At 44.1% G+C, this 26280-nt stretch overlaps 1 protein-coding gene across 1 annotated transcript in view; it reads left to right on the top strand.

The window, feature by feature from the left end:
* Positions 1-2002: 2002 nt before the first annotated feature.
* The window catches only part of FBXL4 (F-box and leucine rich repeat protein 4), a 64839-nt gene continuing 40561 nt past the window's right edge, over positions 2003-26280 (top strand). Inside the window, exons 1-3 of the mRNA XM_018567568.1 lie at positions 2003-2118; positions 12984-13579; positions 20191-20536. Coding sequence (XP_018423070.1) covers positions 13068-13579; positions 20191-20536 — 858 coding nt within the window. The 5' untranslated portion in view covers positions 2003-2118; positions 12984-13067. The remainder of the gene's footprint in view (positions 2119-12983; positions 13580-20190; positions 20537-26280) is intronic.

Consider the following 26280-nt stretch of genomic DNA (forward strand, 5'->3'; position numbering starts at 1 on the left):
CGATGATATCACCGCTAGCTCCACCCATTTGTTTACTTTTTGCAGGCACCTGTCATATAGGTCATTTTGCGGTGTGTGTTCGGCGGGTGCGGACGGCCTTTTTTTAAATTCCGGCGAGTCGGCATCATCGTTGACAACACTGGACGCCGTGATTGACGTTGATTACTTAGCGATTTTTTTTTTTTTTTAGAGGAATTATCAAAAACCTTTCTTATGGTTAGTTTTTTCAACTAAAGGACTTTTTCAAAAGTGTGGTGTTTTTCTTTACGTTTTTATTTAACCCTTTCGTGAATGAGTAGGGGTACAGGTACCCCTTACTAATTCACAAGGGGGGGGCAGAATCCCTTTGTTAAAGGGATACGCCGATGAAAATAAGCCCCCCTGCCCGCAGACCCCCACAACCAACGCCCCAGGACTTGTGGGGAAGAGGCCCTTGTCCCCATCGACAAGGTTTGGCCCCAGTTGAGCCAGTACACACTGCGGCTGGTGTGGACTAGGCCTTAGTGTCAAAAACAAGCAATGCTGGTTCTCAGACATAAGTCAATAAAACATTTACTTTTACATTGGTGAAATGTACAACCCCAATTCCAGAACAGTTGGCACGTTGTGTAAAATCTACATAAAAACAAAATACAATTTGCAAATCTCATAAACCCAAATTTTATTCACAATACAAAATAGAACACATCAAATGTTTAAACTGAGAAAATGTACAATGTACCATTTTAAGAAACAAACAAGGTCATTTTGAAATTGATTATTGCAGTAACAAGCTAGAAGCTTGCTGATCTCCCTCCAATCGATGAAGGGAGATACCACCATGCGGGTCCCTGGCCTGTACATGTGACAGCGGAGCCCCGGGTAGCCGGAACTCACGTGCATATGGGCACATTCTGCCGCACAGTTCAAGCACTCGGGTGGCTGTACAGCTGCTGGATCGCTTGTATCTGATCGGCCATCGCTAGCTGTTTATGATACCAGGAACATGGCCGCAGCGGCTGTGTTCTTGGTATAACTGCTTTAGGAGCCAGATGTTTATATATGGTCACCCGTCCTGAAGCGGTTAAAGTGACACTAAACTCAGGAGTTAAATCTTAAAAATACATTCATGTTCCCTATTAACAATAATGTATCTTATTTGTGTATCACTCAGCTGTAGATCCTCAAATCATCTCTGAATTGGTGCCAAAACTGTCCTTCCTTCTGGAGGGTGGCTACTTTTGTTCCCCATAGTCCCTGTGTGTGTTGTAAAGCAGTCACCGCTCCAAGCTCACTCCTGTGATAGACTACAATCTCATACAAATTAGTAAAATAAATGTGAGATTGTAGTCCAACACAGGAGCGAGCTCGGATCGGTGGCTACTTTACAGTCAGCCGGCTCCAAGGTTCAGGTGACTATAATTTTATTTTTGACCCTAGACAAAAAAGGGCACTTAACCCTTGCAGTGCAGGGGGTAGCCCCACTTAAAGGGTTAAGAATTTTCTTCCCCGGAGTTCTGCTTTAAGCCCCCATGTTTCCCTTGCCTTCAGGTGTAACTCAGTGCCTCATGCCTCCTTCTATACTACCGTGTTTTCCCCTACCTCCTCCAGCCACCCAATGCCCATATCTCCTCTTCATTGTCTTTTATACCCCAACATCCTATGGCTCCATCCGTAACCCTGTGCCTCATTCTATGTATCCATGTTTCCCCGTGCCTTGCCATCCGTAACCCAGCCCCTCACTCTATACTGCCAAGTAACCCGTAACCTCACATCTTTTCCGTGTCCCTATAATTCCTCTCGACGCTCGTTTTATCCCCGTGAACATCCCAAAATCGAACTGCGCGCACAGCTTCCTGTCTATGCTGTCAATCAAGCGTTCCTTCGCTTCCGGTCAGTCTGTTCTCCCGCCCAGTCCCTCCCCTTCTATCGCCATGACAACACATCAACAAGAAGAGGCCGTCTGCATGATCTCCGGCACGGAGCATGCGCGTTTCTGGAGTACGGGGAGGGGCGATGATGAGGAAGTGAGCGCTGTGTTTGCTCTGTTTTCACAGCAGTATAGAAACTGCATTGTACTCCATGAGAGCAGGATGACAGGTTGTCAGTAAGGGCAAACCAACACCCTCTGGGACTCTGGTGAGGATGTGTATGTCACATATGCGCTGTATTACGTGTAGGAATAGATTTGGCTTTCCTGTGTATGTTATAGGGCCTGCTCACACTGAATGCACTTTCAGTCCAGTTTTTACATGTGCATGGATGTGTGTTATAGTACCTGTCAGTGTGCTTTAATGTATGATGAGCTGCATTTTTCATGCATTTAACTTTCATATTCAGTTTTAGGCTTTTTTTCTTTTGCCTTCAATAAAAAAGGCTATTTCTAGTTTTGTTGTGTGTGTGTGTTAAGCAGCACAGAAATGACCCTGAAAGCCTGCCAGAGAATGCATCATGCACAGGGTTAATGTATCTACAATGTGATAAATGTATTGTCTTTCTCCTGCAGTTTGTTTATAAGATGGGCCTATGTAGCTGTGATGCTGTTTAGCCAGCATTGTGATTGTCACACTGCTGCTTTTCATCTTCCTCTGTTACCTGCCTGCTTGGATAGTGAAGCACAAGTGTGTCATCGTCTTCTGCGCTGGAGATTGAGATGTAACACGGGAATCTGCAAATCTGAACCAGTAGATAAGCTGTGCAACCTGCCGAACTGAATGGCAGGTCATCCGGTAGGTGAAACAGTTGACGTATATTGTCTACTTAAAGTAGAACTAAACCTTCCTATCCTTTACAAGGAAGGTGTCAACTTAGTGCCTGTTTAGATTTGTGGTTGCCATGTTGCTGCATATGTGATCAGTTATGATGCCGACCATTTAAAAGTTTGGTTGAGTGCACCCATAATCACACTGGAAACTCTGAGAGCTCAGGTTTGGTCTGAACCCAGCAGTTATGTGTCAGTGCACGATCAGCTGCGGCCGGGGCATTCCCCACCCCACAGCTGCACATAAAGGGGTGGGATGCTGGTGACATCATTGACCCTATATGGTCATGTAGCCATATTTGGTCTGTGACATCCCTAATCATGCCTTGAATGTAACTGTCTTGGTTAGATCAGTGGGTTTTGTTTCTCTTTAATTGCTCTAGATTTCCGTTAAAGTTCATCTCCGGACAAAACTTACCCCCCCGCCCCCTCCTCACTGATGTATTTTTAAAGATCCCTTAAGGGCTCATTCACACGAGAAACGGCCGGCACATACAGCTCTGTGCTGCATGTACGGCTGTATTGGGCAGCTCCCGGGAAGGGCAGGTGCTGCGTGTGATTAGTACGCAGCCCCTGCCTTTCTCTATGGGACTACGCGACCGTACGCCCGGCGCCGCCCTACGCTGACCCAAGTGCAAGTTCGTATGGGTGCGGGTGTCCCCGCTCGGACACAGACAGGATCCATCCTGTCAGCGTACGAGTACGGACACCCATACGGACGTGCAGGGTGGGTGAGCGCAGGGCGGCGTACGGTCGCGTAGTCCCATAGAGAAGGACGGGGGCTGCGTACTAATCACACGCAGCACCTGTCCTTCCCGGGAGCTTACTGATACGGCCGTGCACGTAGCACGGACCTGTACTTGCCGGCCGTTTCTCGTGTGAATGAGGCCAAATGAAGCCCTGTTTTTGTCGCCTGAGTCTGCTGTCCGTGTTCTTTGCCAGCATCATTACCGGGTGTGGGGGCACTGATAATCCAGTAATACAGATGTGGCGGGATGTCCCTGCCTGTCCCTATTGCTGACTGCATCGCTGCAGACTCCTCTTCTGTGTACTGAGAGGATCCAGCTGCTGGACTGGTAATACCAAGTGTCCACATCACACAGGCAGTGGTGAGAGCACCCAAAGACCCAATCTGCTGTATACAGAAAAAGAGAGAAAAGACTCTGGACCAGAAAGTCACATGATCACAGGTTTGGGTGAGCGAAAGGGACTTTTTGATAGGCTTTGTCTTTCGATGCCAAGCCATTAGTTTGTGGGAGGAGGGTGTGGGCAGCAGGCTGGGAAATAGTGTGTTTGCTTCATGGAGGGTAAAGCCAAAGGTTTGCTTTAATGTGCCCTTCCCCATCAGCACATACTCTTTCTTTCACTCCTCTTCTGCTCATTTTACCTGCCGGGGCAAAGAAAGAAAGATCAGTGTAAGCTCAGCGGTGCTGTAGCTAAAGCTTATCTACAATCTCACATTTAGTTTACTAATTTGTATTGAGAGTGTAGTCGAACACAGCAGTGAGCTTGGAGTGCTGACGGCTATACAACACACACAGGGACCATGGGGAACAAAAGTATCCACCCTCCAGAAAGGACAGTGTCGGCACCAATTCAGAGATGATTTGAGGATCTACAGCCGAGTGATACACAAATAAGATACATTGAGGGGAATTTATCAAAACTGGAGCAGACAAAATGTGGAGCAGTTGCCAACCAATCAGCTTCTCTCTTTCATTTTCAAATCTTCACTGAACATACTGAAGAGAGAAGCTGATTGGTTACCATGGGCAACTGCTCCACATTTTGTCTGCTCCAGTTTTGATAAATTCCCCCCATTATTGTTAATAGTTAAGGTACTTGAATGTATTATTAAGATTTACCGTATTTTGCGCTCCATAAGATGCACTTTTTTCCCCCCAAAAGGAGGGGGGAAATGTGCCTGCGTCTTATGGAGCGAATCCCTACGCCCGAGACATGCAGTTTCGGGCGTCGGGCGAGTAGTGCTTTGTACATTAAGCTCTGCTAGAGCAGAGCTTAATGTACAGTAGGAGCCACTGCTCGTTTAACCCTTTCGCTGCCAAGGACGTACGGCATACGGAGCTACAAAAGTGCTTCCAGCTGGCCAGCTCAGTATGCCGTACGTCCTTGGCATTTACAGTTCTACTATAAGCTGATGGTCGCTTTAGCGACCATCAGCTTATAGTAGAACTGATCAGCAGACTGTCCCCTTTAAATTAATAGCTGTCATCAGCGGCTCACAAGCCGCTGATGAGTGCTATTATCAAAAATACCGGGCGCCCCCCTCCCCCGCCGGCACCACCGCTGCTGGCCACCGGCATCTGGAGTCTCTCATCCCTCCCTGGAGACACCTCAGGGAGGGATGAGAGACTCCATGGATCCCCGCTGCTTGTAGGGTCTGTGGCAGCGGGGATCCGTAAAATAAATCACCGGCGGGAGGGTCGGGGGAAGCATAAATATACACCTGTATCATTTTATCACAACACAAACACCAAAACAATTTTTTACATAAGTCGATTTACAGTTTTGCATACCTTCATTTTTTTACATTTTCACAAAAAGGCGCAATTACAAATTTGCTAATATTTGTTATTTATTAACTCAATACAGTTTTATCTTTTTAGATTTAGTCAGAAAATTATGTTTTTGTTGTGCACGGATACTGATTTTGGTGTGTTTTAATAATTGAATTGTGTATTTTTATCGGTTTAATATTAATTTGAGTAACATTTGCGCAATTATCGCAGGGCCTACAAATTTAGTACCACCATCTTTTTATTCTACCGGGCCTGCGCTTTCAGAAAATATATGGTTTGGAGGGTCTTTTACAAACGCTAGCAACCCGGCAGTTGAAAATCAAATCTATAGGAAAAAAATGCAAAAAATGCAAAAATGGCTTGGCCAGCTAATTTTAAAAATGTTCTGGAGGGCTTGGCAGCGAAAGGGTTAATACGAGTGATCTAATGAGATCACTCGTATTAAAACCGAGCAGCGACGATCGAGATCACCATAGAGCAGACGAAGAACGGACGTTCTTCGTCTGCTTTGTGTGATCACTGAGACCGTGGCGCTGTAATCACAGCGCCACCTGTCTCAGCGGTCACTAACTGCAGCTTCTGTGACAGAAGCTACGGTCTTTCGAGTGCTCCATAAGGTGCACCGGACCTCCCTGCGTCCTATGGTCCGGTGCGTCTTGCGCAAAATACGGTAACTTCTCAGTTTAGTGTCACTTTAAGCAGTACTGAACACTGTCTCCCTGCCCCATGTAAAAGCACTGGACTAATCACCAGTGCTGCTATATGCGCCTCCATGCCTGGAAATACCAGAGCACATACCACTTTTTGCCCCTTTGTTCATCCTTTCTCTTCAAGGGGCTTTGTCACTACTTTACCTTCTTCCTTTTTTTTTTTTAAGGAATATAGATGAAGCCTACAGCTTTCTTTCTTTCCTAGCGAAGAGACTGGCAGAGAACATTACTTGAAAACAAAATGTGAGAATGGAAACCAGATGTGCACATTCTACTTTTTAAATCCATTCCCATAAAAAGATATTAGTAATTAAAGGGTTTAAACTAGGGATGCACCGATACTAGTATCGGTATTGGTGCAGATACCGAGTATTTGGGTGAGTACTCCTACTCGTCCAAATGTTTAGATGCCTTGCCCAATACCCAAACTTCCGGTATCAGGAAGCCGGGCAGCGAGTCATTAAACTTTGCCCGGCTTCCTGGTTGGCCGGGAAGCCGGCTCCATGCTCAGCTTTGTGACGAGGGAGCATGGAGCCGGCTTCCCGGCCAATCAGGTAGCTGGGCAGCGTGTAATGACTTGCCACTTAGCTTCCTGATTGGTCGGGAAGCCGGCCACTCAGGAACCCGGACGCCGAGTCATTACTTGCTCCCAGCTTCCTGATTTGCCTGAAAGGTGGCTTCATGCTCCCTCGTCACTTGGTGACGAGGGAGCGTGGAGCTAGCTTACGGCAAATTAGGAACCCGGCACCGTGTAATGACTCGCCACCTGGCTTGCTGATTGGTCGAGAAGAGGCTAATAAATTATAAATCTGCTGTGGAAAACATGACCTTTCCATAACATAGTTCTCTGTAGTGGTGAAAATATGGGAGCGGCCATTGCTGATGAGTTCTTGACAGTGAAAGCTCTTGGTATGTCATTGTTATCTTGTCTACAATGGTATGTGCTTATAACCTGCAAGCTCCCTAGACAATCTCTCCATTCACCAAAGTCCTGACATGCCTAGCATAGCTGTTGTTAGCAACATTTTCTGTAATGATTGTAAGAAACGTGTGTTTCTGTGCAGTGTTTGTTAAAATGTAAACAAACATTGATACATTGTAGCTAAGGCCCCATTTCTACTTGGGAATGGGGCCGATTGGGTGGGACTCATGCAAGCAGCTCTGGCAAGCTCTGTACAAGGTTTACAGTCGACAGCGTCTGCGACTGTTTGCATGTAATTGGACATGTTCCATTTACCTGTTGATGATTGCCCTTGGTCGCAAAATGTTTGTGTCTAGGGTGATTGTACACAGGTAAGGACCAATCACTGCTGCTCTCTTTGTTCTGGATGGCTGGTCTTGTAACTGCCCGCCTGGGGACTTTTGCAAGCAGCTTGTAGTAGAAGAACCTACTGAGTCCTTTCCAGAGCTCTGCTCCTTGTAGCGGTTATGTGCAGCACAGTGATCATGTGACTGCTCTCGTTAGAAGATAATACCAGGGTTTGCAAAGGCAGTTGCTGCACACAAAGTGTATGTATATCCTCTGTGGTTATTGAAGAATGTATTTAAAGAACTCTAGGAATTTCTTATTAACCCTTGCAGTGGGGCTACCCCTGCACTGCAAGGGTTCAGTGCTCGTTTGTGTCTAGGTGCTAAAGTGAAAAAAGATATACTTGCCTGAAGCTCCGAGTTGGCCAGCTGTCACTGTGCTCACTCCAGCCTTTATCCTCCTCCACGGCACTTTGGAATGTTTCTCTGCGCCCTCACATCTATGCACAGTGTATATAGACGTGATGATTTACTGGACCATAGACTGCTGCAGAGGAGGGGGAGAGACATTTCAGTGACCGTTATATGTAGAAGCCTGCTCAGAGCCTTAGGTGAGTATAACTTTGTTTTTTAACCTAGGCAGAAATGAGCAGTTAACCCTTGCAGTGTGGGGGTAGACTCACTGCAAGGGTTAATAAGAAAAAAAATCCCTGGAGTTCTTCTTTTAAATGAAAGTTTTTGTCTCTGGAGTTCAGCTTTAAAATAGAAACTAAAATAGTTATTGTATTAAAATAAATCTTTCCCTTTTTATAATTTCTTGTTATCCCTAACTAGCACCAAGTAACTTCTTCTTCTCCCTACTCTCTTTAACTTGTTTCTTTTTAAGAAATGTTTATACCGTTTTTGCGAAAATGTTTTTTTGTGTCCACATTCTTTTTTTTTTTTGGGCAAGAATGCAAAAATTCAATTTCATTTGTAAATAACTTTTCAGCTCTTTTACCAAAAAACAATTTTTACTATTTTCTTTAATTTATACCTCAAGTAATACTTGTTTTAAAATGATCACTAGTCAAATTAGAAAAGTAATTTTTTTTTTAGGGATGCACCGATAGCAATACTAGTATTGGTGCACATACCGAGTATTTGGGCGAGTACTCGTAAGTACATGCTCCGATACTTACCACTGATACCGGAACTTCCGGTTAGAGGGAGATCTCCCTCTGACCGCAAGTGCCGAGGGGCATGGAGCCAGCTTCCTTTCTAATCAGAAAGCCGGGTGGTCGGTTGTGATCGGCTAGGAAGCCGGCTTCACTTTGTTGCTAGGCAGCCTGGCTTTCTAACCAATCAGGAAGCTGGATGGCACGTAATGACCCGCCTCCCGGCTTCCTAAATGGTCAGGAAGCCAGGCTGCCTAGGAGCAAAGGAAGCCAGCTTCACTTGTTGGTAAGCAACCTGGGTACCTAACCAGGTAGCCGGCGGCACATCATGACTCGTGTCCCGGCTTCCTGATTGGTCAGGAAGCCACGCTACCTAGCAACAAGTGACGCCGTCTTCCTTGCCATTCAGGAAGTCGGGAGGCAGGTCATGATGTGCCGCCAGGCTTCCTGATTGATTAGGAAGCCAGCTTTACTTGTTGCTAGGCAGCCTGGCTTCCTGACCAATCAGGAAGCCGGAGGCATCTCATGACTCCCTGCCCGACTTCCTGATTGGTCAGGAAGCCAGGCAGAGTTGGCAAGTAAAGCCGGTGTTCTTTTGCTTGAATACTGGCTTCACAGGCAATAACCGAAAAACCGCTATCGGTTAAAGCAGAACTACGGGTACAGATTTTGTTAACTCTTTCAGTGGGGCTACCCATGCACTGCAAGTTTTAAGTGCTCATTTTTGTCTAGTTTCAAAATAAAACGTTATACCCCATCCTAGGAGCCGGCTTGCTCTTAGGCCGGTCCCTTCCTCATTCCCCTGCTGCAGCGGTCTATGGCCCCTGAATCATCACGTTCTATATACAGTGTATTGAACATAAAGAAGCTGAGGGACCTACCATTGCTACAGTAGAGGAGGAGAGAGGCAGGAGGGAGCGCGGTCACAGCCGGCTGGCTCTGAGGATCAGGTGAGTATAACTTTTTTTTATATATATATATATATATCTAGAAAAAAATGAGCAGTTAACCCTTGCAGTGCAGAGGTAGCCCCACTGTAAGGTTTAAGAAAATCTGTGCCTAGAGCTCTGCTTTAAAATATAAAAATAATTAAATATATCTTCGAAGCTAATACCACCAAATAGCCTGCCCCCCAAAAAAAACCCATAAGTGTCACTCCTTTGTCATGTATAATAAGGTTATTACAGTTATGTCAGAAGTAATAAGGCCATAGCTGAAATGTGAAAATAGCTCTGGAACGTAACTGATTAAAATAATCCTTCTTACTATAGTTTGTTATTCTAGCAAGTGCATCTTCCACAGGGATCAATGTAAAAAGCATTAAAAGGGCACTTCAGCAAATGCAAAAACACAAGCAATGAATGGGCCTGTATAACACATGGAGATCTTAGCCAATAAAACTGTTGTTTTCCCTCACTCCTTCAATAGTTTTTTGCAATCAAGAACTGATTGAAATTGCCAAGTGTTTGGTTGGTATTACAGCTTTTGGACATGACCGTGTGCTGTCGGGTGCTTAGACGCCCATGTACATATTTCTTTTTGTTTGGCTAGTGAGGTATAACACTTTTGTGAGGTGCTGTGCAGGTTTTAGGCCTGATCAGGAGCAACATTTTTAAATTATGAATTCAATTATTTTCTTCTTATATTATGAATATAATGCAATTCTCTTACAGGAGATATATTTCTGAAAGGAGTTTGGCTGCCTGAATACTGACGTCCGTGGTTCATGGCAGGCTGACACCCAGCTAACATGTTTTGTGAAAAGTTCCTGCTGTGTCTGTTATCTTTTTTTGTTTTATAGAACGCCCTTATTGTTCACCCTATAGTACAGCTCAACTCCGCAGCACATTTGTGACCTTTTTTAAAATAACACAGTGCCAAGGGCAATAATCCAAAGTAACCACTTAGATGTTCTCTTTTCACAGAATTATAAAATATGTATTCTGATCTGCTGCCATGGGATATTGCTCTTTGCCTTAAAGTAGTATTGAACGCTCAATCTTTATTTCAATAATGAATCCAGATCAAACAAACATCAAGAAGCAGCATCCATTGTAAGTGATGTCATCAACATTTAAAATAGCTTAAAATCCTTTTGAGTTTAATATCACTTTAAAAAGGAACTTCACTCATTCCCAATAAATTAGCCCACAATGTGCCACTTTAATGAGCTTTATCCAGGAACTCACAAGCCCAGTGAATCCTGTGTTGTCCATTTCTCCCCCGCATCACCTTTTGTTGCACATCACATCCCAAAGCTTACTTTGTCATCAGCAGCCGGCTATTTCTTTCCAGGTTATTGCAGCCCCTGATGATGCCATGCCAGATGAATGATGATCTGGCGCTGTGGGAAGCCTCCTGCAGCCTCCTGGTATATATGACAGTGGGTTCCTAGGAGGCTGCTGGAGGAAGCTTTATGTCATTCTCACCTATGTTGGAACGGTGGCAACGGCACCATGAATAAAATGTCTGTGAAGGTTCTAATTCATCCAGGTCATGCTATATCTGTAAAAATAAATCAAGGCAACTGGACTTGCTGTATTTTTTCAAGACGTTTCACTGGTATTCTGATCATGGGAGTGAGTCCGGTCAGGTCAGAAAAAATAGTTCTTGCAACATTTTTTCTGACCGGACCGCAGGCATTGATGTGCCTTGCGTTCCCGTGCGGCCGATCGCCCCGTGCCGCTCCACAACAAACGGAGCCGGCCACAATCGAGCCAGAACGCACTGAGGGTGTTGCGAGCGAGGCCTAATAGTTAGGGTACTTGAATGCATTTTTAAGACTTAACTCCGGAATGTCATGTCATGTCACTTTAGCTACTCCACGTGCTCTCTACCCACTTGCACATTAATAAAATGTTAACGATTCCTATTTTCCATGAACTTGTGCCCTTAACCCGCCACTATTTTATCACCCATTTCAGTAACCCTTCTTATGTCCACCTCCCACATATTCCCTGAGACTTTATAACACAATCAACCTCCCTTCCCTAATATTACTCTCCATTCCTCAAACACTCTGCCCCTAATATCCTATCCATTGTCTTGAAACCAATTGGTCACGCTTAGGGCACTCCTGTGGTGTCTAGCTACACCTTCACTATGCTGTACCAATGCCTGAAAGCTGCCTGTTCTGGTAACTGTTTGAAATAGTTTTTCTTTCTTTTTCTGTGTTTGCATGTATTGTTATGGCTCGAACATTCCCGGCTATTGTGCATGTGTTTGTTCTGTACAGTGGCGTCACAAGGGGGTGCGACCTGCACCGTGTTACACCAAAATGACTGGCACTGCACGAGAGATGAGGAGACCTGGTGGCATACCTTATCCCACTAGATGAATGTCCCCTCCTCTCTTTGTCGGTGTCCATCACCAAGATGGATGCCGGCAGTGAAGTACACGTGACGTCATCACACTCGTGCATAATAAAGTGCATGTGACGTCATTACGGAGGCGGCCGCACAGGGTGACACCTGGCCTGCTGACGGCCCTGGTCAAGTACTCTGACACGTCATACCTCTTTTCAAAAAAATTAACCATAGGTCTCTCCTGGAAGACTGCATCACAGTTCTGAAGATATACTTACTATGATGTTATTTTTATATCCAGTCTTTAAAAAATCAAGCATGCAAAGCTATTATTTCCATATAAAAAATATTTAATATTGCGTAATTATGTTTAAATGACCTACTTTGTTCTTATTAGCCTTTTTTTTTGTGTGTGTTTTGATGGAACATTTCTTAACTAAATATAAACACCTTTGCTGTGGTGTTCTTGCATATTTTGTCCTGTGCACCCCAGAGATATGACATATTATTCATACTATCCCTGTGTCCCATAATATTGTTTGTATGTCATTGCTTTTGTTCCCCTGCGGATATGCCCCTCCTTATTTCACTCTCCTCCATAGGCGTAAACTTGGATAATTCATGCTTATACCTACATCTGCCAAAAAGGCCTCTTGAAATGTTTAGATCTTGCTTGAACATCTGACAATCATCTAATGGCGCTTAAAGAGGAACCTTTACGCATATCTTTAAAATTACAACAAGGGCATTTTTAGAAGTGTTTAATAATGACAATCTACAAACACATACTTCTTTACAGGCTTTGTATTCTTTGTATACCTATATTTTTCCTTTTCTTCCCCAGTCTTCGGCAGTGGCCATTTTAACTTAGGGCAGATTACTAGATCTCCTTTTACTTCCTGGGACTCTGGCACATGTGACTAGGACATGTGATCATGCACATCATCTCAGGGAAGAAAAATGCCTTTCCCTGAGATCTCATGAGATTTCCCAGCAATGCTCTGCTGATGTAACCTTCATAGGATGCAATGCTTGGGCACAATGACTTCATTTGTGCCAAAGTGGACCAGGAAGTGGAAAAACATAAATTGTAAGTGAAATTAAAATATGTTTGTTTAGCTCATGAATGTAAGATGATTTCATATCAGCACGCAGAGCTGAATGCTGATGGGATTTTTAGTCAAAGGGGGTAAAGGTCCACTTTAAGTAGACCAATCTTTATACATTTATTTGTTTTGTCTGTGTTCAGTGCATTTCTTAATTGTTTTCTGTTTTGATTTTAGGGATGTGTTTACCAGGTCACTTCTCAGTTACTACCGCACCCAAGTTAGACCACGCCATTTGTTTTTCAAGTCTCTTTCAGCTACATGTCTTCTTGGTTTCCCATGCTAACAGTTCTGAGCATGTTTTACTACATTTGCCTCAGACGCCGGGCCCGGCTAGCTAGTAGGGGAGATATGATTAACAGCCGTAGAGCCATTGAAACAAACAGCCGTGCTTTGCCAATGTGTGTTGAAGCTGTGCAGTATGCCAAAGAAGTCCTGGATTTCAGCTCTCACTATGGAAGTGAAAACAGCATGTCGTATACCATGTGGAATTTAGCAGGCGCTCCTAATGTTTATCCAAGTTCAGGAGATTTTACCCAGACTGCTGTGTTTCGTATGTATGGAAAATGGTGGAATCAGTGTGCTAACTCCACAACTCCTTTCAAGAGGACATCACCAAGCTTCGTCAGTCAGGATTATGTAGAGCTTGCATTTGAGGAGCCTGTCTATCCTACAGCAGTTCACATTTTAGAAACGTATCATCCGGGGTCAGTGGTAAAAATACTTGCTTGTTCTGCAAACCCTTATTCTCAGACTACGCCTACAGAAATCAGGTAATCAAGACCTGCAGTATCTTAAAATGTATATTATTATATGTGTTTTACTCCTTCACTATAACCTGTATAGAAATCTTGACTTTGTATCTCATGTACACTTTGGGGTTAATTTATAAAAGTTCTCCCCTGCGTATACTTGGACAGCGGCCGTTAGGTGATGCTAGTGGCAGTGGCCCCTAGGTGACACTGGCGAGTATGCAAATCTCCTATACTCATCAGCGCCATTACTAGTGTTATACGAATGGCATCCGCTCTACTATAGGCAGGGTGGAACTTGTATAAATGAACCCCGTTGTACAGTGGTCCCTCGGTTCATGAATTTAATTAGTTCCACGATTCTGGTCGCGAACCGAATTGGTCGTGATCCAAATCAGACCGTGATCTCGACTAGAGGAAGCCACGACCATGTGTCAGAGCAGGGAAGATGGCTGCGGTTGTGTTCGTCACCCGATGTGGAGTTTGCGAACAGAAGCAAAATTTTGCCGAACTTTCTGTTCGCGAACAGAAGCGTTCGTGAACCGAAGTACCACTGTATATTTTAACATTGAATTCAGCATTAGGCAGACACTTTGAACAAGCCAGCAAATATGTGTTGCCCCTTTTAGAAGTAGAGAAGCATTGAAATGTGTCTCGAATTGTAAAACAAACACAAGGGACGGCGTCCTCACCTCGTGAAGTACGTACAACTGATTTATTTTGAAAACAGAATAAAAATACTCAAAATCATAAAATGCTTAGATGCATGTAATACAAGGAGATCCAGCAATTCAATTCTTGCCTGTAGGAAAATCCATACATGAGTGATAATCCAATCCACAGACCGGACCTACTGGTAATGATGGCCAGGCTAACACGTTTCTGGGGTGTACCCCCTTCATAAGAGGCTTGAGTGACTACAGTTGTAATATGAGAAGAATTGACTACCTAGCTGCCCAACCCTGATAATAGCAGTATTGAAAATAATTGCAATAGTTCTCTACAAGTTCTGTGGCTTCATATGGATTAAAGAACACCACCGACCCTTACAATGTCATTATGATTGGCAATAAGACTGTACACCTCCCTGCAATAGATGCAGTCAACATTTTTCTTTCCACGTAACAGTTTGCTCCATCCCAAATGTTACATACACTGTATGTCACTGTACAGTTCAGTGCAGTTATTGGTACTAATTGAGATTGACCTATTAACAAATAATTGATATGTGTGGTTATGTTTCCTGCCACCTATGAATTTTAACCAACTTGCACCACTACTTTCAGCCAAACTACATTAGCAACTGATACGTATAATGATATCCTTTTATGCTGATGCCAACCAGCGTGGCCTTTGGGGGGGGTGCTTTGAGATGGATCAAATCAGTGTTGCAGCATTTTGCCTATTATATGTTCACATTTTTTTCTATTTGGGCATATGTTTAACGTATGTGGGTCTTGTTATACTGTCATTATAAGGCTTTCAACAAATTGTTCTTTTGTATTCACTAGCTATTTAGAGCAGGGTTTTTTCCAAATTCCAGGAGTCATGTCTCCAAAGTGCCTAAAAATGAACAGTGGTCATTTTCACTTAGTCAGTGTTCTAGCCCAGGCCGCCTTAAACATTCTCCACTCGTGACCCCTTTTTGGCAGAGGAAATTTTTAAGAGACCCCAACGTCGGTCGGTGTCTCCCCCCTCCCCTAGTGTAAGTCGGTGTCTCCCCCCCCGCATCAGTCAGTGTGTCTCTCCTCTTCTCCCCCCACCCCCCCCAGGGTCGGTCAGTGTCTCTCTCCCCTCCCCTCCCAGCACCAGTCAGTGTCTCTCTCCTCTTCTCCGGAAGGTACCAAGTGCACAGGGGGGGCCATGACCTTAAAAACTACACTACACTGCAAATTATACATTAAACTGAAATAAAACAATCTAGCTTGGAGCCCAGACCTCCTCGGCTGCCTGGGCCCCTCACACAAGTAACGGCCATACCCCCCTTATGGCGGTCTTGGCCGGGGACTCGGATCGCGACCCCCCCCTGTTCACTTGAGGGACCCCATATGAGGTCGCGACCCACACTTTAAGAAGCACTGTTCTAGCCCATGTCTCCTGGCTTCTAGACTGTATTGAAGGATCCTGAATTCTGCACTTATTTGCTCACCCCTGTAATGATTCTTATTGGGCCTGGTGCTAAGCTGGAAGCATGATCTTATATACTAATGTACACAGATGGACCTTTAAAGCGACACTAAACTCAGCAGTAACATCTTAAAAATGCATTCAAGTACCCTAATTATTAACAAAAATGTATCGTGTTTGTGTATCACTCGGCTGTAGATCCTCAAATCATCTCTGAATTTGTGCTGACACTGTCCTTCTATCAGGAAGGTGGCTAATTTTGTTTCCCATGGTTCCTGTGCGTGTTGTAAAGTAGTTACCGATCAGGGATGAACTACAATGTCACGTTTAGTTTACTAATTTGTATTGAGATTGTAGTCCATCACAGGAGCAAGCTTGGAGTGGTGACTACTTTACAACACACACAGAGACCATGGGGAACAAAAGTAGCCACCCTCTAGAAGGAAGGACAGTGCCAGCACCAATTCAGAGATGATTTGAGGATCTACAGCAGAGTGATACACAAATAAGTTACAGTATTGTTAATAGTTAAGGTACTTGAATGTATTTTTAAGATTTAACTCCTGAGTCTAGTGTCACTTTAAAGGAGAACTATGAGGTGAGTGCTTTTCACTCACCTCATAGTTCTAGCCGACCTGTGACAATGAGACTGTCACAGGTCGGCTCAGTAGATCGGGAGGTGAGCGAACACATACCGGCGTTCGCTCACCTCTCGATCCTGTCACGGCTCTCTGCCGTGACAGGGGAGGGGCTGGATTCCCCCCCTCCCCACTCCGATCCGCCAGCGCTGACTGGCTGATCGGACGGGGGAGGGGGCGGGTACAGCTGGCTCTGCCTCTAGATAGGCAGAGCCAGCTGTCACTCACGCAGCTGGGCGGATCCAGACATAATTGTCGGGATCCGCTCCAGCTGCGGCGTCTCACTATACCGCAAGCTGTAGCTCGCGGTATACTGAGCCTAGGGTAATGGGAGGACGCTAGTTTGTGTCCTCCCGTTACCCTAAGGAGAACTATGGGGAAAAGCCCTGACCCCATAGTTCTCCTTTAACCTCTAACCTTTTGTTTATACAAAAAGTCATGTGATCACAATGTCAGTGCTGGCACGACAATTGCATGGCTGTGTTAATAAACAAAGCCAAGTCACACTCCCCACTCGCAGAGAGCAGTGACTGCCAGTCACGCTCCCCGCAAGGATTCCCCCCCTCCCCGCTCTGGTCCTCCAGCACGGAGTGGAGAAACAGATGGGGTGTGATATGGTTTTTGTTGTAAGTAATAACACACAGCAACAGGAAACTATTTTTTAGAAAAAAGTAAATTTCTCCTAGCAGTGCTACATGGCAAAATTGCAGGCTAATTTTTATTAAAATACTGGCAAAGTCAAAGTTGCTGTTTGTGCACCCATGTTGTGTAGGTGCTTGGGTGAAAGGGGGGCGGGGGGTATTGTTGGAGGAAGAAGAGTTAGCTGAACTGCTTAAGAGAAAAACAAGTTCAGTGCTTCTACTGTAATCTTTGAGGATGGATTGCTCTACAGTGCTTTCAGCTACAGAGGTCACTGAGGGATTGTGTTAAGGCTAATTTAATACTTGTTAAGAATATGGAAATACTTCAGTGTCCATAGCTTGACCACAGGTTAACCTTAAAGGAGAACTATGAGGCGAGTGAAAATCACTCAGCCTCGTAGTTCGAGCCGACGTGTGACAATGAAACTGTCACACGTCGGCTCAATAGATCGAATGCGGTGGTCTCATTATAGCTGTAGCTCGCGGTATACTGAGCTTTGGATCACGGGAGGATGCTAGTATGTGTCCTCCCGTGACCCTGGGGAGAAATATGGGGAAAAGCACTGACCCCATAGTTCTCCTTTTAAAGGAGAACTATGAGGTGATTTCCACTCACCCTCATAGTTAGAGCCGACCTGTGACAAAGAAACTGTCACAGGTCGGCTGTATTGATTGGGAAGTGAGCGAACACATACCATTGCTCGCTCACTTCCCGATCATCTCCCTGCAGAGAGCAGTGACTGCCGGTCACCGCTCCCCGCAAGGATTCCCCCCCCTCCCCGATCCTCCAGCACGGAGTCGAGGAACAGGCGGGCACAGCTAGATAGGCAGAGCCAGCTGTCACTCACGCAGCTGGGTGGATCCAGAAAGTATTGTCAGGATCCGTCCCGGCTGCGGCACTCTCAGTATATCGTGGGCAATAACGTGCTATGTACTGAGCTTCACGGGAGGAGGTTAGTATATGTCCTCCTGTGACCCTAAAGAGAACTATGGGGAAAAACACTTACCCCATAGTTCTTTTTTAAGCTAAACCTCCAGACATGAAATACATGAATAAAATACAAGTTAGAGGAGAACTATGGGGTACCTTTTTTGCCCATAGTTCCCTTCAGGGTCATGGGAGGATATATACTGTGTCCTCCGGTGACCCAAAACTCAGCATATAGCGGGCTATATACTGAGAGCGCAGGTCCGCTATACAGTCGGGATGGATCCAGACAATACTGTTGTGATCCACCCCGCTGGCTGACTGACAGCTGGTTCTGACTCTCTAGAGACAGAGCCAGCTGTGCCTGCCCCCTCCCTCGTCTGTTCCTCCAGTCAGCGCTGGAGGAACGCAGAGGGGGGAATCCTGCGCGGAGAGGTGACTGGCGGTCTCCGATCTCTGCATGGAGATGATCAGGAAGTCAGTGATCGGCGGTATGTGTTTGCTGACTTCTCAATCAATAGAGCCGACCTTTGACAGCTTTTTTTTTTTTTGTTACAGTTCGGCTTGAATTATGGGGATGAGTGTTTGTTTTGTTTTTCACTCGCCCTATAATTCTCCTTTTTAATGCTAAGCAGTATGTACCATAAGCTACATACTGTATGTGTATCTTCATTCATAAATGTAAACTTCTGAAACATGCTGCTCAATGTCTTGTGCAAAGTCCGTCTTTTTCAGTCTGTTTTGGCATCATGCTCGACCATTGCAGAGGTTTACAATAATGTTGAAGTTATGTTTATGCAGCTTATATAGCGTCACCATTTTTCAAGTGATTTTCTAAACTACAGTTTGCTTTTTCTTCTTCTTTTTTTTTTTTTTTTTTTTACAGTGCTCTTTAGCAATCAGTCTCAGAGTGGTAGGTAAACTTTCAGATACAGACTTTTGAATCTCTGTGCAAATGAATGAGTCAGAGGCTGCGTATCACATGATGTCTTCCTGTGATATTTGGTAAGCCTCTTCAAAGGAAGCCTGAACGAAGGAAGTGTGGAAACTGCCATTGCTGATGACACCTCCTGAAATGACTAGCTCCCTGGAAATTACACTGATTCTGCAGCTTGATTACTTTGTCAGTCGCTGACCCAGAACAAACATGCACCAAAAACATACTGAAGCCTGAATCAGCTAGTAAGAGACCGCAAGTGGCCGCTTTAATTTTTTCAATATAATAATTTTTTTCTTTAAACATGAATTAATTGCAAAGATTATGATGTCACATCACACGTCGGCTCTATTTTTAGGGAACTGAGCAATACCATACCGCGATTGGTCAATCTTCTCCCTGCAGAGAGAGGTGACTGTCAGTCACGGCTCCCCGCAGGGATTCCCCTCTCCGATCCTCCAGCACTGACTGGAGGAATGGACATGGAAGAAGCGGGCACAGCTGGCTCTGCCCCTAGAGAGGCAAGGCCAGCTGTCAATCAGGTAGTTGGGGTGGATCACAACAATATAATTGGGATCTTATTTGGCTGCAGGGCAGCTCTGCACTGTCATCAAATAGTAGGCAATAGCCCGCTATATGCTGAGTTTTGGGTCACAGGAGCACATTAGTAAATATTCTCCTGTGACCCTAAAGAGAACTACGGCCAAAAAGGTTGTCCCATAGTTCTCTTTTAAAGCTGAACTCCAGGATAAGCAAATATTGTCTAAATACAAGAGTCATGTGTTTCCTATTTTTATCTTGGTGTGCTTTGTGTATTTTTCTCAAGATCTATGCAGTAAGCCAGTGTGCAGGAGCTTCCTGTAATAAAGACCAGTTGCTGCTGCTCTCTCTTATTGTACAGGGTGACTGGTTTTGTATCTGCCCCCTCCTGTAGTGGGAGAGCCTACTGAGTTCCTCCCACAGCCCTGCACCTTGTGCACTCTGTGCTTATGTTAAGCACGGTGATAACGTTACCGCTACATTTATATGGTAATTACTGGGTTTTTGCTATAGTGTTTGATGCATACAAAGTGGATTTATATCCTCTGTGGCTACTGAGGAATATATTTCAAATACAGGTGTTTGTGACTGGAGTTCAGCTTTAAACCGTACCTTTAAATTGTCAGAGTTTTTTTACCAAGACACATTCAGAATGTATTATACTTTTATTTAGTATCAGAAACTCTCTCTGTGATTTTTTATTACTGGTTTCCTTCTTGGGTTAAACATTTGATTTTAGACTTCTGAAAACAAATGGATGCAGAGCAATAATGAGTGTAATTCTCTGATTGGAGTACTGATTATGTCTGTGCCATGTCTAGATGGGAAACTATCTGGTCTGGAGAACCTACGTGTCCGACTTCTCCTCAAGCTCGCCAGTTCGCCCCATGTATAAAGGAAATAGATTTTCCAACAAACCTCCTACGTCTGGAAACCAACAGTACACTTTTGGGTTATTACACAGAACTGGATGCTGTGGAGTTACACGGAGTGAAAGAGAAACCTATGCTTTCCTTAAAGACAGGCAAACTTGACATGAACGATTTGGATGACGATGAATATGAGGGTAAAGACGGCTGTGGAATAGACTGCCTTAGTAATCAATTTAGTAGCTCCAGCCTCAGGGAATGGACAAATAATGGCTACTTTGACAAGCTGCCTTACGAGGTAAGGATATATCATTCTCAGTAACACAGAAGTGTTAACCAATACATTTTTGTCATCTGATTTCATCAGAGACCGAGCAGTGGTTGCATTTTACAGGAACATTTTAGCATTAGCACAGTTAAGATTAATTTTATGAACCAATTTTGTACATGTATGTCCTAAAAAAATGTAAAGGCCTATAATGTTTTATAAAGGTTATTTCTTTGTATCTGCTATCAATATATATGTAAATTAGATAAATCATATTGGCTGATTACATATGCAGGCTCTTCTATCTGCTTATCAGTACAGCACAATGACTGTTCTTCAGCGCTCTTCTCTTTCAGCATAAGTATATGGTTACTACTGTCCTGAAACAACATAGGGCAGGGGGGCAGCCGGGAACGAGCCGGGGAATGCAAAGGAGGCACAGGGGTGGCAGTGGACGAGCTGAGGAATACAAAGGAGGCACACAGGGTGGCAGCAGACAAGCCGGGGAATACAGAGGAGGCACAGGGGGTGGCAGCAGACAAGCCGGGGAATGCAGAGAAGGTACGGGGCAGCCACGCATGAGCTGGGGTATGAAGAGGCACAGCCTGTCTCTCCTTAAAGCTTGGGCCGGTTGCGGTGATCTGTGTCCCCGCTGCGGTGATCTGTGTCCCTGCTGCCGGTGTTGACACAGGCGGGGAGAGCAGCGAGGATTGAAAGGGACACAGACCGCTGCAGCTGCCACCAGCTGAGAGGAGAACAGGGGAGCAGAGTGGCCACAGATTCAACTAATCGAATGAACTAATTCGATAATGAGAATCGTTGACAACGATTCTCATCGATCACATTGATTGGTTGTTTCAACCCTACTTTACTGCCGGTCCCACCAGCTTCACCACTGTTTGGGTGAATTGAGAGATAGCCTTTTGTTGTCTCCAAGCTTTGATTTTGAGCTTACAATTGGCAGTAGACTGTCTCTTCTCCACCATGTGACAAAAGTGGGTGCCTGAGTGGGCAGTTGTCAAGCACCAATGCTGTCAACTTGTTGGGGAGAAAAAGTCCCATGCTCTCCATTCCTTCTGGTAGCCGAACGGAGTGGCAAAGGGTCAAAAAAACAGATGAATATGTGCTGTTGAGGTCGCTGTTAAAGTGATCATTATTTTTCCTGAATGAGAGAAACACAGGTTTGTATTAATATTTTGTCAATCCCAGTAGCCGTGTACCGCTTTTGCCCAACCATACCTATAGTTAAAATGAGTCTTCTTTTAGCAGGTATAATGTGTATATATACGTGACCATGTGCTGGCAGCGTAATTTTTATAGAATAAGGTACATAAAACATGTACAAAATAACCAAAAACTCAACAATGCAAGGGGAAGGTGTAGTTCAAAAGGTAGCCTATTGGCACAACTCAAAACAGTATATGCATGTTAAATACACAGCATCTTAAAGAGACTCCAATGTACTAAAGGCTTCGATCCAAACAGCCCAGACTTTATCAAATGTTAAGGCCTCATTCACACACAAATATACAGCTCTATAAGCGGATGTGTGTATGGAGCCATTTATTTGCATAGGTTGCATATGGTACAATACGCATGTACGCGCGTATACGGGTGGCAGTGTGAATGAGGCCTTAAGGACAACCTTTATTAGCATATGTAGCCTTATAAAAGCGCAGAAAATCCACAGTAGGCGCACAGGTGTGGACATTTAAAGAAAAAATAAAAACTTGTCCATGGACTAAACCGTGGGCCCAATCTACTTGTCCCTCATTAGAATCTACTTGTCCTGATCCAAAAAATCATTTTACCAATCTGAGCCATGCTGGCCAACTGAGCGAGGTTTCTCAAGGGAGAGATCATTCAGCAAGAAGTCTATTACAGAGGAATGTAGTTCTTGAGAACCAAACTGCTCAGCAAATGCTTTGGATATACCAAAAAAAACAACATTATTCAGGTTATTTTTACACCTGGCGGTGTAATTTTAAGTATGGCAAAAGTAGCATTATGTTGCCAGGCTCCGTTTTATCAGTAGACACTGGGCACTTTATCTGTACATTATTTAGTCACTGAATTATTAATACATAACTCTCGGCTCGGATGGTCATATTGTCTTATGTACTCTGCGGAAATGCAGGCCAACTGTCCTGTTTATAACAAATGTTCTTGAGCAGCAAGATGTGCCTTTTAGACTTTTCTAAAATGGAAAAATAATTCTGTTTATTTTTTATCCATTTAAAAAGAAAATGCTGCAGGTTATGTTACTATAAAAAAACATCTGGCCCTTTTTAGAAATATTTCTGATTGGCATAAGTTGTCCTGCTGCCAGTGTCTTCTGGAACGTGGCCACAAAGCAATTACAACACTAGATTGTAAATAACTTATGTGTGTGCAACTGCAGTGTCTAGCAGCTATTTTCTGCAGTATACGACTGAAAGCATTACAGCTTTATCTCCAAGAGTTTTTATAGGAAAAGGCTCCTGTTTAGAAATACCTACATTGGCTAGCATCTTTTTTGAAATGTTAGTTGCCCGGCTATGAGGCTGTTTTTTTTCCCTCTACTTCAGTAATTTAAGAATGCCTGGCTTGAATTGCTTTCATGTTGTGCCATGTTCAGTTATTTGCCTGGAGTTCCACTTTACAAATAAATAATTAAAGGAAAAAGTGCAGCCAGTCAAATACCTTTCTCTATCTAAAATAAAGACCCCCCCCCCCAAAAAAAAAAATAGAAGACCATAAATATTTACTGTCAATCTCTTTTCTTTATTAAAGAGATATTGCTGCCTGAAGAGTAGGGATGCACCGATACCAGTATTTCGGTATCAAGTACGAGTATCGATTATTTTCTTTTCGGTACTCGCCGATACCGAATACTGATACCACAAGTCCCATTAAGGAAGTCAGGCGGCCTGTAATGACTCTAGAGCTGCAGCTAACGATTATTTTCAAAATCGATTAGTTAGCCGATTATTAAGTTCGATTAATCGGTTAATCGGATAAAAAATAAAATAAATTTTTTAAAAATGGCTCCAGTGATGGGACTACTAGTTTGTATTGAGATTGCAGTCCATCACAGACCCATGCTTCTCGTCACTTCTCATCACTAGGCTTTCTGGCTTTCATGAGGTGACGAGGGAGAATGGAGCCTGCTTCTCGGCCAATCAGAAAGCTCGGCAGCGTGTAATGACGCGCTGCCCGGCTTCCTGATACTGGAAGTATTGGGCTAGGCATCGAAGCATTTGGGCGAGTACTCGCCCAAATACTCGGCACCGATACTAGTATCGGTGCATCCCTACTGAAGAGTATTCAAAATCTGACACTTAATGAAGTTTTAGATCCCTGGTCCACTGCTGCGTTTTGTGATTCCTCTCGCCAGCTCTTGTGATTCCTCTCGCCACGAAACACAGTAGTGACTTAATGGCCGGTGGAGCGAAACTAGTTGCTAGCACTAATATACCAAGTTTACTAACATTGTATATGTAGAGGAGGGACTGCTGACTGCTTTCCAAAATTGTTCAACTTCTTGAACTTTAACTCCATTTATAGTATTACAACCTGGAATCAAAATTGAATTTTTTTTTTTTTTTATGTTGTATCACTGATTTGTACAAAGCAGTCCATAGAACGTGGAAATTGATAACAATGTTGGATTTCCAGATTATTTACAAAATGTGAAGATTATTATCTAGTAAAAAGGTGAAAATTCTTCAAGTATTCACCCCAAGGTAAGCTTCCTAAAGCTCAACTCAACTCCAGGATAAGCAGGAGCTTCCTGAAATAAAGACCAGTCACTTCTGTTCTCTCTCCTTGTGCAGGGTGACTGGTCTTGTATCTACCCCCTCCTGTAGTTTTCTGCAGGCAGTCTGTAGTGGGTGGAGCCTTCTGGGTTTCTGCCACAGTTCTGCTCTCTGCACAGGTTATCTGCAGTACAGATATGGTGGTAATTGGGTTTGCAAAGACATTTGGAGTGGATTTATAACCTTTGTGGCTATTGCCCAGAGTTCAGCTTTAACCACTTGAAGTCCACTTGAAGCTCTCTCACGCAAACTAACACAGTAAACAAAGGTTTGGAAATAGCCACAATGCAGAACCCAGTTCTCAAAGGTCACATTCTATGCTGGTCTTGCAACATCCAGAGGCCTACTCAACCACTTGCTAACCTGGGTGTTTACACCCCCTTCCTGTCCAGGCCATTTTTCAGTATTCAGCGCTGCAGTACTTTGACTGACATTTATTCCGTCATACAACGCTGTACTGAAATGAATTTTATACCATTTTCTGGGGACACATAGAGCTTTCTTTTGGTGGTTTTTAATAACCACTGGGGGTTTTCATTTTTTACTATATTAAGGAACAATTACCGAAAATTGAAAAAAACTAAAACTGTTTCCCCTATATTAAATTATAAAACATTTATTACCAATTTTTTGGGTAAAATATAAAAGGTGGGGTCACGTCGGGTAAAAAGACACCAAACATGTAAATCCTTAAATTTACGCGCACGCGCTAAACCTGAAAAAGCTACAATACTCAAAATTGGCCATAGAAGATGCTTTCAAAGTTTTTACCGCTCATCAGTTTAGTGTTATCCAAGATTTGCTGGCCTTAAAATGATTGCTCTCACTGTGACGTCCGCGGAGATATGTAACATCTGTAGCGCAATTGTTGTTTTCGCGCACTGGCGCATATGACGCATATTTACGTTTATATGTGCGTAAACGGGAAGGTGGGGGACTTAAACATTTTTATTTTTTTTTACATTTTTATATGTGACTTATTTTTTTTTTACTTTGATTTTTATTACACTTATTGTCATTGCTATCACATAGGGGGATAACAATCCCCCTATATAATAGCAAAGGCACACTGACAAGTCCTCTTTATGGAGAAATTAGGGTTCTCTAAGACCCCTAATGTCACCTGGGGACCCCCAAAGAAGCTGATGAAGCACAGATCTGCTTCATCAGCTTCTTCTCTCTGGCTATAGCAGCCAGAGGACTGACAGGTAAATGCGGAAGTGATGTATTACACCTAACTTCCGCATTCACAGTACGGAGCGAGATCAGCAAGGAGGAAGATGCTGAACTCCCTCCCATCTTCCTTCTGACACACCATCTTCCTCCTGACACACCGAACCGGTCCCGGGCCGCAGATGGGGTAACGGATCCCGGGATTGAAGATGAGGGTGCAGGAGGGGGGAGGGCGGCGGCGGCAGCAGCACTCGGGGGGTGGCGGTGGGGGCATGCACCTACAACATACAAGCGAATGGTAGGCTATAGAGCCGCCGATCGTTGGTATGTCAAACAGCCGGTAACGGCTCTGCAGAACGGATAGGCTTTTTTCTGCCCGTGCTCACGCGCAGAAAGAAAAAAGCCGTCTAATTACGACACCCCGCTCATGTGAGTTTGCCGTCTGTCCAATTTTTCAAAATGGGCGGACGCAAGCGGTTAAAGGAGCTGCAGAAATGTTTGGTTGTGTACTACTATGTGACAACAATCTTTTTTTATATTTTTCATACTGCAGGTCTGGGCTGTGGGGTAGGGTGGCAAGACGGAAGCCTTTTCCTACTAAGAAAAACATCCAATCCCGGCTACATTTTGCAAAAAACTACATCAAGTCTGACAAAAGCATGTTGGAAAATGTGTTATGATCTAATGAGATCTTGATTGAACTTTTTGGCCATACTTCCAAAAGTATGTTTGGTGCAAAAACAACAACGTGCATCACCAAAAGAACACCATACCCACAGTGAAGCATGGTGGTGGCAGCATTGG

This window comes from Nanorana parkeri, unplaced genomic scaffold (assembly GCF_000935625.1).
Source record: "Nanorana parkeri isolate BGI_ZX_2015 unplaced genomic scaffold, ASM93562v1 scaffold1065, whole genome shotgun sequence".
Classification (NCBI taxonomy): Eukaryota; Metazoa; Chordata; class Amphibia; order Anura; family Dicroglossidae; genus Nanorana; species Nanorana parkeri.